This window comes from Anolis carolinensis, chromosome 3, assembly GCF_035594765.1.
Source record: "Anolis carolinensis isolate JA03-04 chromosome 3, rAnoCar3.1.pri, whole genome shotgun sequence".
NCBI classification, from domain to species: Eukaryota; Metazoa; Chordata; class Lepidosauria; order Squamata; family Dactyloidae; genus Anolis; species Anolis carolinensis.
Window position 1 is genome coordinate 148,668,659 of NC_085843.1, and position 15,414 is coordinate 148,684,072.

General features: G+C 38.4%; 1 protein-coding gene across 1 annotated transcript in view; it reads left to right on the forward strand.

Moving 5' to 3' along the window:
• The first annotated feature begins 739 nt into the window (after positions 1–739).
• The window catches only part of LOC134297613 (uncharacterized), a 35,446-nt gene continuing 20,771 nt past the window's right edge, over positions 740–15,414 (forward strand). Inside the window, exon 1 of the mRNA XM_062975585.1 lies at positions 740–1,340. Coding sequence (XP_062831655.1) covers positions 1,161–1,340 — 180 coding nt within the window. The 5' untranslated portion in view covers positions 740–1,160. The remainder of the gene's footprint in view (positions 1,341–15,414) is intronic.

Below are 15,414 nucleotides of genomic sequence, written 5' to 3' on the forward strand. Positions count from 1 at the left end.
ATAAGATCCTGGAGGTAATGGACCAGAACTGTTTTAGCAATGTTGTACCTGTCTCGAACTGTGAGGAGAGACAGGTAAGAAATAAAATAATAATAATAATAATAATAATAATAATAATAATAATAATAACAATTATTATTATTATTATTATTATTATTATTATTATTATTATTATTATTATTCAAAGGTGAAACACAGGAGGCCAAGCAGAGACCACCTGACCTGCACATAATTCTATCAATCCCAAATTGGAATCAATGTCTAATCATCAAATGTATGCAACTATAATCTGGATTCCACTTCCTTTTGATCTGTCTTTGATGAATGTATGGTAGAAAACACATGCTGTGTTCCAAAGCACATATTCCTGAATTCCAATGACCTGTTATTCCTTGAATGAACTACCAGTTCACTTATTCTAAGAGCAAAAATGTTTCCTGGACCACAACACTGTGCAGCTTGGACTAGGGATGTAATGATGCTGACAAAACCAGCTCAATAATTGGATGCCCCCATAATTTAAGTCATTATGCTTTACAATTATTTTACACTATTACTCATCTATTCAGGATATAATTGTAAACCTAGGTCCCACATGGACACTTAGAACAAAAAAAAATAGATTGTATACCTTGAGCAATTTTTTTCAGTGACTTAAAAAATCTCCTTTGACAATAGACCAAGGTGATAAAGGTCAGGTAAGGAAAATAGTTCTGAAAAGAACATAGTTTTACACAATCCCTAATTAAAGCATTGTGACAGTGAGCTTGATTGAAAGAGAGAGAGCATTTCACACATATATTTATAACTCCCTAAAGCCTGGTGGCTAGTTGGTTGAAATGACCCTCATTTTATCTTTGAACTGTAAATAAGAAAGAGAGAGAGAGAGACAGATGAGAGAGAAGAGAGAGAGAGAGAGAGAGAGAGAAGAAAAGGACATGCTGAAATACCAACAATTTATTACAAGGTAATTCTGCTACTCGCCAGAAAATTTGTCAGCTAAGTGATGTTAATTTTCAGTGTTTACTGTACAGAAAAGAAACCAATGATGTTTCAAATTCTTCTTTTTTGTTTTGTTTTTTGTTTCAAAATATTGCCCCTCATTTGTAAGAAGGTCAGGTATTTGGGGAGAATCATACTTCTTCCTGTTGGCACAGTTAATGAGGCACAAGAAATCATTGACTGTTGCTCGATCATGCATACCGAATGAGTCATTGACAGGAGCTATTTTCTTCCTCCACAACGAAGCCCAGCTGCAGCCAATCCCAGCAGAATTTCTTCCAAGCCTGGAGGTGAATGGCAAGAATACAGATATTTGCCAATTTCTACATCCTTATAACGTAAGTATCAACCAGACACAAAAAGGAATAGCTGGATACAACTTGTGTGTGTGTGTGTGTATGTGTGTGTGTGTGTGTAAGGTTGTATTTGTATGGTTAAGCTGTGGGTAGTGGTGATGTTGGGAGATAGAAAGAGGTAGGATTTGTGAAGAGAGCTGGAGAATGAGTCATTAAAGTTAATAGCATTATCATCTAGAATACATGAGAGAAAACAAAGTCATGGGGGGAATGCACACCTGTCAATATTTGATTTTAATTATTTATTTGCTAGATATCTCTGGACAAACAGATTCTGTTGCTACCAGATGCAACTTGTCTGTTTTAATCAACTGAGCTAACTGAGCCTCCTTTTCACCACTTCCCAATTATCTATGGATCCAGATTGACTTTCCTTCACCTCTCTCTTTTTAATATAAATAAATCTCAGCAAGGTTACAGCAAAAGATTAGGGGGGCTAAGAGATGTCATTACAGTTATGACTGTGATCAAGATCAGGCATCATTGATTTCTCTGGTAGGAATGGCCACAAAGTAATTTTACAGACCTAAGCCCATTTGTATCATTGTCCTTGCACTTCGTGAAAATGATCTAATCGGGGCTAGAAGGCTATCTGGATGGGTGGGGTTCAGCAATTTCAGTCCTCTCAAAAGTGTCCTAAAACAGAAGACATGCATCCTTTTACTAAATAATCCTTCATATTAGAGATTTTCTGAGTCACTCCCTATTTTATAATCATCAGTAACACTACAATTCTTTGATGGTGGTTTTCTTATCCATTGTTTGAACCAACATTCGGCATTTGCTAGTGAAAATTTCATGTACTTATAAAATTTTAATTTTATTGTAGCAGAAGTGATCCATTACCTTTAAGAAATTAACATATTCATCGTTGAGAATTAAAGAGATGTGAAAACAAAGAATAACAAGGAGATGGGAAGATTTAAATCAGCTGAGAACATAATATTACCTATTTGAGATCCTGAGGCTGATAGCTGAGCTAGTTGTGTGTTATTTAGCTTTGCATCACTTTTTCTATCATACACATAGGAAAGAGAAATTCAGAAATGACCCTAAGGAACTCATTATAAATATCAAAACAAAGACAAAGAGAGGGCACCAAAGATGCCGTGAAAAAAGTGCCTTAGAGTTATTTCAAGGGCACCAAAACGTGAAAAAAGTGGCTTAGAGTTATTTCAAGAACACCAGACAACAGTAAAACCTACAAGGCATAGAAGCTCCCACCAAATATAGGCACTAATAAAAAAGCAGATGCTGAAAAACAACAACAACAAAGGGTTGTTGTATGTCTTTCGGGCTGTGTGGCCATGTTCCAGAAGCATTCTCTCCTGACGTTTCGCCCACATCTATGGCAGGCATCCTCAGAGGTTGTGAGGTATGGAGAAAACTAAGCAAAGAGGTTAATATACAACAAACTTTATTTATATACCATTCTATCTTCCTGGAAGGGACTCAGGGTGGTTTCCAACATAGGTTCAATACCACATAGAAAACATACACCACTGTAATAAAAACATGAGGTGAGGGTAGAGTCTAGGATCTGAGATTAATCCCTTTCTAAGGCCTGCTGAAACCACCAGGTTTTCAGGTCCCTGCGGAAGGAGGATAGTGATGGGGCTTGCCTTATCTCTTTGGGGAGGGCATTCCAAAGGCAGGGGCCACCACTAAGAAGGCCCTCTCCCTTGTCCCCACCAACCACACTTGTGACAGTGGTGGGAGCGAGAGGAGGGCCTCCTCAGAGGATCTAAGAGTCCATGCTGGTACATAGGAGGAGATGTGATCGCAGACATAGGTGGGCCCCTTAGTGATAAGGGCTTTGAAGTTCTTCCTCCATGTTGATGACTATGTAACAAGGAAACATACTTTCAATAAAATTACACAGTAGCTTATATAATCTGTTCTACTCAACAGACAAACATTTATGAACTGGATTGGCCCTGGAGTTACTGTAATGGAGGCCACATGGAAAGGTTTAAACCTGTTATGGCCCCATGTTGCCATCCATATGGCATGGCCAGTTAGAGACTACATTGGCCCTACTGGACTATCATTACTGTACACCATCTGTGATATCATTCCTAACTGGCCATGGAGCCCTTTGTGAGTGCCTAGTTGTTATCTGCCATGTCTCTGGTATCCTAGCAGAGGGCAGGGAAAGGATGATGGTGGCAGTATTCATCTGACAGTGCCCTTAAACAAAACAATAAAAACCTGGGGTACTCAACAGAAATCACTGTACTTCATGAAGTATATTTGCAGTGTGTCTGGGTTTTGGGACAAGTGTAGGCAATCTCACTATTTTAACACTGTGAACAATTCAGTTCAAAGGCTATGCTGGAGTAAAACTGATCATAGAATGCTATACCATATTCATGTTGCTAAAAGGACACTGCTTTTTTACAGCTGTAAATTCCTGACATGACATTTTGAGTCCTAAGCGAACATTGAAACACATAACACATAAAAACCTTTTTATTGTTAATTTGCTATCTAATATTAAATTCTGTCTTTTGTGAAGTCTGTTGGTTTAGAAACTACAAATAAATAATGTTGGCATTGGAAAAAAAGTTATTTGTTCGTTTTAACTGGAGTAGGCCCACTGACGCATTTGGGATTTGCTTATTCAAAACTTACCTATGTTGCATTCCTTTAGTGAGTTTTCTGTAATTGTAATTAGCTATTTAGTTATGCAAATAGTGGTACAGACATTCCATAGTGTTTATCATTGTGAACAGTGTGTTGTGTTCAAAGAGGAAGTGTGTACACTATGGAAAGAAACATTCTCTTTATCATCCCCCACGAAGAGCAGGCCTATTGCAATGCTATTGATTTATCTAAGGCCCTTTCCACACAGCCATATAACCCAGAATATCAAGGCAGAAAATCCCACAATGTCTCCTTTGAACTAGGTTATCTGAGTCCACATTGCCATATATGCCAGTTCAAAGCAGATAATGTGGGATTTTATTCAGCTGTGTGGAACGGGGCTAAGTTATCATCTTCGTCATCATCGTCATGATCTTGCCAATCATCTTGAGGTTCTTAGCAAATTGAAAACAGAAAAAATATATATTTAAAATAAATTCTCAACTAAAATCGTCCCCCAATCCAACAAAAGTTTTAAGGAAAAAACCCCAAAATAAATCATCTTAACCTCTTGTGGCTGTCTGTCAAATGGAATCAGCTTGACATCCTCAGAGGAAGTTCCACAACAAAAGTAACACAAAATAAAACACTCTGGAGGAATTCCTCCAACTTCTGAGATCATACATCTCCATTGAAATACAGGCAGTCTCCATGTTACAAACACCCAACTTAGAAATTACTCCTAGTAAAGAACAGGGGTTAGACAACAGAAAATGAGAGAAATCTATCCCTTAGAAAGAAAATTCACTTCTGAAAGAATTATTATCTTGTGGAAAAGGTGTCCTCACTGAAGCTTTATCACCAATCCTTGTTTCCACAAAAATCCCATTTTTTTCAGATCCAGTTATCACAGGGACAGAAAGTGAGGTGAAATCTTCTGAACAGGGGCACAGACAGCAAAACAAACACCACAGGGGTATTTACCCTTCCCTATGCTACCCAAAGCTAACACACACACACACACACACACACACACACACACACATTTGAAGTTACACTTTAAAAAGTAACTGTTCTGACTTACATATAAGTCCTCCCTTGGGGTGAGAAGGATAGGATATAAATGCCTGAAAAAAGTTCAGCTTAAGAACAAACTTACAGGACCCATATTGTTCGTAACTTAGGGACTGCCTATATAAACAAATGTAAATAGTTCACAGAAGACTACCATTAAAAGGGGAATCCTCATATCTCTAAAAGCTCAGTATCTAGGATCGCAATCAGTATTTCATTGCCTTTTGCACACCCACTGCTATTAGAACTGTTAGTGCATGGGTTAAAATGATGAAAATATGCTGGGAAGTTACATCATTGTAAACCAACGTACCATCTTATAATGATGAATTACTTGATGATTCTCAGAAGAGGAGCACAGGTATAACACAAATCAAGACCATAGGATCATCTAATAATAATAATAATAATAATAATAATAATAATAATAATAATAATAATAATAAGTTTATTTGTATCCCGCCTCCATCTCCCCCGAAGGGGACTTGGGGCGGCTTACAGCAAAATCAAAATACAAACAATGATAAAATATAAAACATCAGGACAAAAACAAAACCAATAAAAAAATATACACAATAAGTTAAAAACACAACGCAGAATTAAAACATCAGGTTAAAAACAATGAGGTTGCAATAGTGGATAAGCAAAGTGTACGGTGCACATTATGGATAACAAATTCATAAATAGATAAAGTGCATTAGAATCATTTAAGGTCACATTTGGTACGGTAGGGAGAAGTCCTGAGTAATATCAATCAATCAGGAATTGGGAAGAGCGACCAGTGCAAAAGGTCAAGGAGCATAATAATTGTGATGGAAAAAAGATGATCTTAACCAAAGGCCTGAGTGAAAAGCCAAGTTTTCAGACTCTTCCGAAATGCCATCAAGGTGGGGGCTTGCCTGATCTCCCTAGGCAGCGAATTCCATAACCGGGGGACCACTACAGAGAAGGCCCTGTCCCTCATCCCCACCAACCGCGCTTGCGATGCTGGGGGGAGCGAGAGGAGGGCCTCACCCGATGACCGAAGAGACCGTACAGGTTCGTAGGGGGAGAGACGATCCCGAAGGTAGATGGGTCCCAAACCGTTTTGAGCTTTATAGGTGATCACCAGCACTTTGAATTGGGTCCGGAAAATAAGCGGCAGCCAGTGGAGCTCCTTAAACAGGAGGGTTGACCGCTCTCTGTATTGGGCTCCCGTTAGAACCAAGGCTGCCGAGCGTTGAACTCATCTACACTGACCATATAATGCAGCTTGAAGATAGGTTTAAACTGCAGCAGCTAAATAGCACATGCATTAAAGAGATTACAGTGTAGCAAGTGAAGTCAGGAAGAAGTCCAAAACTTGAAGAATGTGCACAAACTAAACCACATTGCATGGTGAAATCAGATTTGCAGAATCAAAGCACATTGTAGACACCCACCACACTGCAGCACTGTGTAAAATTCAGAAAGTAATTGCCTTCCTGGCCTCAATCCTGTTCCAAAAATGGCAATCTAATTATCTGCACTGTGAAACTGGTTTTGCTATTCCAATTCAGAACTGACCTAAGTAATCAGTGTAGATGAGCCCTAGAGCCCTATCACACAAATAGCTGTCAGGCTCTCCATTTTACAATGGTATCATTGTTCTATATCCTTTTGTACTACAGGTCCATTGTGCTATGTATTTTGTAATACAAATGAAACCCCCAACATGTAATGGTAAGTTAGGGTGTGGTGGTCATCGTTGCATTTCAAAAAGTACTCCATACCATATAAGAGATGTAGCTACATCATCATAAAATTATGCATCATTGCCTCTGATGTTAGATCTCTGCCATTAAATTTATACCACAGTCAGCTATGGAGCTACTGCATAAAAGCTAATATTTCAAATGCAGTCAGGAAACCGAAAAATAAGCATGTTGTACCTACTGGGAGAAATCAAATTGACACAAACAAGACATATGTTCTAATGAATATTGAACTTCCAGCATATTCCACCTTTTTCTGAAGAGACATGCATTTCCCCAGCATCTCATCTCCACAGCATTTACTTTAGCTAGGAGCCCCAAAAGCATGTAATGTAAATTGACTGCAGTCACACAAACTCTGGAGGGGGGGAATCAATCCTCTGGCCAATTGATGTTTTGCATGGGTTTCAGAGCTTTCCTGACAAATGTCACTTCATCTTACCCAAATTCTTTTTCTTCTTCACAAAATTACTTGTCCTAGAAATTTAAATTTACTATAAAAATCTCATTTAGAGAAAACGAAGTCCTGACTTTACTCTGCTTTTCTTCACTTATCTTTAACAACATCTACTTTCAACCTGAGGTCCATTAAGTGTACTGGACTACAATTCCATTTCTGGGAATAACTGGCACTTAGAGTGCTTTCAGACAACATCGAAATGAGGGTTTAAAAAGTGAATTTAAAAATCCTGGGATTTGATAGCGAGTCCAGACACAGATCTGCCAGTCCCGGGTAATGGTCTGCCACTGTCCTCATACCTTCCTTTGAAGCAGGGGATGGGGTATATCGAGCAAAAGTATTTTTAAAAAAAATTGATCCCCCAAGATGTGCTGGATCTTATATGCACTCATGTGGAGATCTACATATACACACAAACAGATTTCGTATTTTCTCTCCTCACTCAACTGTAAATTCAAGCTCTGTTTGATATTATAAAGATCAGAGCAAAAGAATGGTTGCAGAGGTCCAATTGCTTTCCAATTGTGCTTAAATTGAGCCACCTGTGTGTCCATGGCTCCATTGTTGGTCCCTCTTCATTCCCTCATGACCTTCTGGCAAACAAACTAGTAAAATGTGAGCTAGACAAAACTACGGTTAGTAATTGGCTAAGCAAACAAACCCAAAGGGTGCTCATCAATGCGTCGTCTTCATCTTGGAAAGAAGTCATGAGTGGAGTGCCGCAGGGTTCCGTCCTGGGGCTGGTTCTGTTTAACATCTTTATTAATGACTTAGATGAAGGGTTAGAAGGCACGATCATCAAGTTTGCAGATGACACCAAACTGGGAGGGATAGCCAACACTCTAGAAGACAGGAGCAGAATTCAAAATGATCTTGACAGACTAGAGAGATGGGCTGAAACTAACAGAATGAAGTTCAACAGGGATAAATGCAAGATACTTCATTTCGGCAAAAAAAAAAAATGGAATGCAAAGATACAGAATGGGGGATGCCTGGCTTGACAGCAGTACATGTGAAAAAGATCTTGGAGTCCTTGTGGACAACAAGTTAAACATGAGCCAGCAATGTGATGCGGCTGCTAAGAAAACCAATGGGATTTTGGCCTGCATCAATATGGGTATAGCATCTAGATCCAGGGAAGTCATGCTACCCCTTTATTCTGCCTTGGTCAGACAACACCTGGAATACTGTGTTCAATTCTGGGCACCGCAGTTGAAGGGAGATGTTGACAAGCTGGAGTGTGTCCAGAGGAGGGCAACTAAAATGATCAAAGGTCTGGAGAACAAGCCCTATGAGGAGAGGCTTAAAGAACTGGGCATGTTTAGCCTGCAGAAGAGAAGGCTAAGAGGAGACATGATAGCCCTGTACAAATATGTGAGGGGAAGTCATAGGGAGGAGGGAGCAAGCTTGTTTTCTGCTGCCCTGCAGACTAGGACGCGGAACAATGGCTTCAAACTACAGGAAAGGAGATTCCACCTGAACATCAGGAAGAACTTCTTCACTGTGAGGGCTGTTCGGCAGTGGAACTCTCTCCCCCAGACTGTGGTGGAGGCTCCTTCTTTGGAAGCTTTTAAACAGAGGCTGGATGGCCATCTGTCGGGGGTGCTTTCAATGTGATTTCCTGCTTCTTGGCAGGGGGTTGGACTGGATGGCCCATGAGGTCTCTTCCAACTCTACTATTCTACTATTCTATGATTCTATGAAATATGCATTTGTCTCATCAGGACTTCTTGACAAAGATACACACACACACACACACACACACACACACACATATACACAATTCTTCCAATTTCTAATCAGAATAGATAGCTCCTACAAATTTCTAACACCATGGCAGTCACTTCGCGAAGCAGCTCTTCGTTCAGAAGTCTAATGTTGCCTTAAACACCCCAGTAAAATCATAGATAAATATTTTGAAATGAACTTCAGTATTTTAAAGTTGACCTTGAACCAAACACACCAACAATTTTGTTCTTGAAATTAGCTTCAGATGAATGTTATTTCTCTTTTTAAAGAAGCCAATGGCACACTATGAATTATTCAGGGCTATTAAAAGACTGGTGGTGTAATGACTGAATCTAACTTGATTGTGCTAAACTAATTAAAATAATTGGTTTCCCCTTTCTCCCTTTTTTGCAATGGGGAAGGACATCAACTTGGAGCACTTAGACTTGCAAATAGTTTTTTGAAAATTGATTAATTTTCAACAAGTTTTTAAGAAGTTTTTTTCATCCTAGTCTGCAATAACAGACGTGGGGTGTATTTCCATAGTGTTGACATATTTATATTCTTCATTGGAGGAAAAACACTGTGGAAATTTTTCATGAAAAAAAAAATCATTTGCACTGATTTTTTTTTTTTTGCACAAAAACTATTTTTTTCAACAAAAAAATCAAAAAGTTTTAGGACAACTTATTTTTAAAAGTGTTCCATAAGTGTGAAGATAATAAAAATATAAATAATAATACAGTAGAGTCTCACTTATCCAACATAAATGGGCCAGCAGAACGTTGGATAAGTGAATATGTTGGATAATAAGGAGGGATTAAGGAAAAGCCTATTACACATCAAATTAGGTTATGATTTTACAAATTAAGCACCAAAACATCATGTTCAACAACTAATTTGACAGAAAAAGTAGTTCAATAAGCAGTAATGCTGTGTAGTAATTACTGTATTTACAAATTTAGCACCAAAATATCACGATCTATTGAAAACATTGACTACAAAAATGCGTTGGATAATCCAGAACGTTGGATAAGCAAGTGTTCGATAAGTGAGACTCTACTGTAATAACAACTTTAGTAAACTCATGACCATCAGGAGAAAACCCTTGAACTTATGGTGTGTGTTGCACTACAGTTGTTTGAATAGCCATTCAAATGTCTCACATGTTTTGAGATATGCTTGTTTATTTTTTAAATATATTGTCCATTTAATTAATTCAGCTTAATGATGGCTATAGAGAATCAAAGTTCTATCTATTCAGATGAGTATCTTGGGTAATGCATACAGTCACACTCAGCCTTACAGCTTCGGAATCTTGACCACTTTTTTTGGTGGGGCTGTTTTGTTTTTTTGTTTGGGTTTCCATCCCTTTTATAATTTCCACAAGGCTTTTGAAAAAAAGTTTTTCACCTGTAATTGCCATGTGCATTCAAAAAGTGAAGTGTTATTTTTGTAGCCTTTCCTTTAATTAACTGTGTTAAGTCTGCCTCAGGCCCACAAGACCTATCGTGGGTTTACCTGATAAGTCCAAATGACACCTCAGGTAAACCGGAATTAATCCAGAGTAAACTGGGTTTTCTTAGTTTATTCTGAATTAATTTGACACCATTTTTACTACCATGGTTCATGGATTCCTAGGAGCTGTAGTTTTACAAGGTCTTTAGCCTTTTCTTTTAAAGTGGGGGCTGGGCTGTGGCGCAGCTGGCTAGTAACCAGCTGCTATAAATCACTACTGACCGAGAGGTTATGAGTTCGAAGCCCGGGTCGGGTTAAGCCTCCGACCATTAATAGCCCCGGCTTGCTGTTGACCTATGCAGCCCCGAAAGACAGTTGCACCTGTCAATTAGGGAAATTTAGGGACGCTTTATGCGGGAGGCTAATTTACAACACCATAAAACTGCCAGCAAAACACTAGGAAGTACAGCCACCACTGGACGGTGAAGCAACAGCTCCCCCTGTGGCCGGAATCGTGAAGCTGGAAAAATGTTAAAATGCCTCTGAGTCTGTCTAATGTATGTTGTTTGTCTGTTGGCATTGAATGTTTGCCATATATGTGTTCATTGTAATCCGCCCTGAGTCCCCTTCGGGGTGAGAAGGGCAGAATATAAATACTGTAAATAAATAAGTGTTTGCCCTGCCAAAGAGTTCTGGTGTCTCCCCAAACTATCAATCCCAGGATTCTATAGCACTGAGCTGCTAAAGTGGTGTCAAACTGCATTGTTTCAGCATGGAAGATGCCTTCATATATTACTTTGTTTAGAGCCATCTACATTAACCATTTAATGTGGCTCTAAGATGACTTGAAACTGTAGTAGCCACAATGTGTGATGCAGTATGGACTAAAGGATGTACCATACATTAAAAAAAATCACAGGAAAATCCGATTTAAATTCTTTTCCATAGTTTTCCATCAGATCACAATATATTCAATATACAGTACCAGGATGAAATCAGTTCTACAGAATGCAGAGCACATTATCAGTACCTGCCCCTGCTAAATCACTTTGTAGAATTTGGAATGAGGGGGCAAGGGGTGCCAAAAAATGCCCCAAAGGCATGGATGAGCAGCGGAAATTTAATTACCCCTGGGAGGGGTAACTGATTACCCCACTTCTAACTGTCACACCCCTTTTATACCTTCTATGCTTCTAGAGCACTGACGTGTATGTCTCCTGGAAATGGAAAGAAAAAAATCCCTGCAGAACAGTTTGAGACTAAGTTCCACAATTAATAAAATTTATCTCCTCCTGAAGGCCTCAAAACAGATCTGGATCTGCCAGACTAATAAATTGCATAGTAAAGCCAATCCCTCCCAAACCAGTTCCAAGTTGGATGATAATATCAGTGTAGATGTGCACACTGTTACTTTCATATTAGTTCCACTTGAAATCCTGCAATACAAATTTTCTATGGAGCATGTAATATTTCTTCATATAAATATTACTCTGTGCACAGAAAATGTTTCCAAAGCAGAACATTACATAAACAAGGACTCATCTGAGCAATATTTAGCATATGGCGAGAATACTATTTTCTGCATTTCTACTGTATATACATTTTATTTGCACAGAAAATGTTGATAATGTTGTTGTCTCCATAAAACAAACACATGTCAGTTTTGTGCAAAAATAAGTCCTAAATTGTGACTCACCTTTTTAAAATTGCATTTTTGTACGGCTTTCCCAAAGAGGGAAGAAAATTGCGAAAACTGCACATGGCTTGCTTTGAGAGCAAAATTAAGAAATAATTACATATGTAAAGGGCCTTCATTTGGCTTGATTGTGTTGAGAAAGAGCACAGTAAAAGTAGCATGAGAATTATATGTTCAATATGAATTGCATAAATGTTTTCCTATCAGGGTAAACACTAAAGACCTCACTACAATTAAACTGGATAGAGATTTATGGATTATAAGGCCTCATTGAGACACTGCTTCTGCTGTTGTGATTGGGATGGCTAAATAGCATGACACAGGCAGCTGTGAGCATTATATTTTTGAAAAGGGAAAGAAAATAGATTGAGTGCTAAGCAAAAATCTATTTTGACCTCGTGGAGTTAATTAGCAATTGATTCAGATTAGCTGTAAACATATATTTGCTGCTAATGATTTTTAACAGTATGCTTTGGGGACCTAATAGGAAAATGTAAATTCTAGAGGAGAAATACCTAAGCAGAAACTGACATTTCAGTTATTTTCAACTTTGGAAACTTATATTTCAAAACTTTTAATGATAATATAATAAGCAACACAAGAAAAGAGTAAACCTGAATGGGATCTAATGTTATCTAGGTTCACTAAATGCCATGTGGCATGGATTTATAGTGCAATTTATCATATGATACAGATAAGAAACCAGAGTGGGTAAACTGACAGGTTTAGCTGATTACAGCAGGTAAAAATACAAGCAGTGTATTTGTTTTTGAGGCATGCTGGAATAAGGATGTGCATCTCTTTTTTAAAAAAAAAATGGAATTACATGAATAAAGCAAGTTACAGGTATAGAAAATATTTTCTCTGGGGCATGCTATGAACAATGAAACCTTGTATGGTCAAAACGGTAATGAATGCTGGTTCTATACTGCCATGCCATATAATGCATATAATGACCGTGCAATGTTCAAACTGGATTATATGACAGTGTAAAATCAGCCAAAGTCTCAAATGAAACATGTATGGGGCCTTCAAGATGTTAAACTGAAGCATGCATTCATCTTAACTTGGTTATATGCAGTTGTTCCTGTTGTTATTATAATATTGGAGAAATAAACCAATACAGAAGTCTATGAAAGCCTTAACTAGAGGTGTATTTCTCTTTGTATGCACTTGCACTGTAAATTTAATGCAGCTTCATATCACTTTCACTTCCTTGCCTCAATGCTTTGAAATCCCAGTTCTTGTTTTACAAGTTCTTTAGCTTTCTATTCCAAAGAGTGCTAGTGCCTTGCCAAAGAACAACTCTCATGATTTCATAGCATTAAAGCATGACATTTAAAGTGAAGTCAAATTGTATTAAGTCTACAGACTATATGCACCTTAAGTCTGGATGGTATAGTATTCCTTCAGTTCTTTCTATGCTGACTGAGGCCCCCATCTACACTTTCATATAATCCAATTTCTGATCCCTGGTTATCTGCTTTGAATTGAATTATATGACAGTGTAGACTCCAACAATCCGGTTCAAAAGCAGATAATCTGATGTCAGATACTGGATTATAGGGGTGTGCAACTCAGTAAAAAAGCATGCTGTTTTAAGTACCATTTTCAACTCCCCCCCCCCCCCCAGTTCTGTTCCATTTACTAGGAAATTCCTGAAATCGGGAGGGGTGTGTGTGACATTTTCGTTCTGGTAAGATTTGGTCCATTAGCGCCAATGGAGAACTTTGGAGACTCATTTCTTTGTCATTTTTAGGGCTATCAGGATGAAAAGTGCCTCACTTGTAGGCCACATTGATGACTGCAAGCCTGCCAATTTGCGGACTTTTGGGAATGTTTAAAGGCTTTTACCATAGCATTTTTTAAAACTGCCAGAGGGGGTTCTGAGAACTGAAGTACCTATTTATCTATTCACATTTACTTTTGAACCGCTAGGTAGGCGGAAGCTGGGCTAAAAGGCTAGGAGCTCACCCTGACCCAGGCTTTGAACTGGCAGCCTTCTGGCTAACAAGATTTACTTCAGCTGGTGGTTTAACCTGCTGTGCTAAAGACTGGCCCTTGCAGAATTACTTGGAAACCAGAATCACCATATGGAATTGTACATACCCCTACTGGATGGCATTGCCCCCTATGGCAATGTAGATCCAGCCACATATTAACACAGCAATGTCTTTGGATACAGTCAGTTCTTTGTATCATGATTAGAACTCAGATGTTTGGCTCTTTCTTTCTCCCCTCCTCATGTATTTTTGTGTGTACAGAATGACATTAAGGCAGGAACTAGGTGGGTCCCACTCTTCCTAACTGGATCTTTGGAGATAATTATCTCTAATTATCACTATGGTATACATTGTGTACATGCATATGATTATACAATATGGGTTGTATTCTAGGTACTATGTGACTTGAAAGAATCTGCAGTTGTAATCCCAAATGTGTTATTTGATATCAATGCCATTGTAATAAAATTAATTTTATACTTTAATGCTCACAGAAAATATTTTGATTTAGAGCATTGGTCCCATCCCACATCCCCCCATGTTCATTTTTTTCCCAATTTAAGTGGGTAAAAAGGTAAAGGTTTCCCCTGACGTTAAGTCCAGTCATGTCTGACTCTGGGGGTTGGTGCTTATCTCAATTTCTAAACCAAAGAGCCGGCGTTGTCCGTAGACACCTCCAAGGTCATGTGGCGAGCATGACTGCATGGAGTGCCATTACCTTCCTTCTGGAGCAGTACCTATTGATCTACTCACAATGGCATGTTTTCAAACTGCTAGGTTGGCAGAAGCTGGAGCTAACAGTGGGTGCTCACTCCGCTCCTGGGATTTGAACCTGCGACCTTTCGGTCTGCAAGTTCAGCAGCCCAGTGCTTTAACATACTTCACCACCATGGGTATTTTTAAAGAAATTGGGAAATCTGCAAATACTGTGTAGAAATTATCAAATATATACATTTTGCTTTCGCCCATCTTTTGTTATCTTTTTTTTTAAAAAAAATGCAACTTCCTGCCACTCTGTTTGCAAATAATTTTGTTAGTTTCTATTATTCAATTCACCAGATACATTCCATACCTATCAGCATCACTTGGTGAAGATGAAGAGCTAAATGGGAAAGAAAGATTAAAATTTCAATTCCAAACCATGAAATCACATATTTAGAATTATTTTCCATTCTTTTTAATGAAGAAATTTGTATGTGATTGTAAGGGAAGATGAAACCAATCCCTAATTTTGAGTGAACCCTTCCACTGTGTTGGGTTTGCAACCTGATAGGACATTTCAAAAAGTCATATGTGTTCTCCCCAAATCATAAGAAAA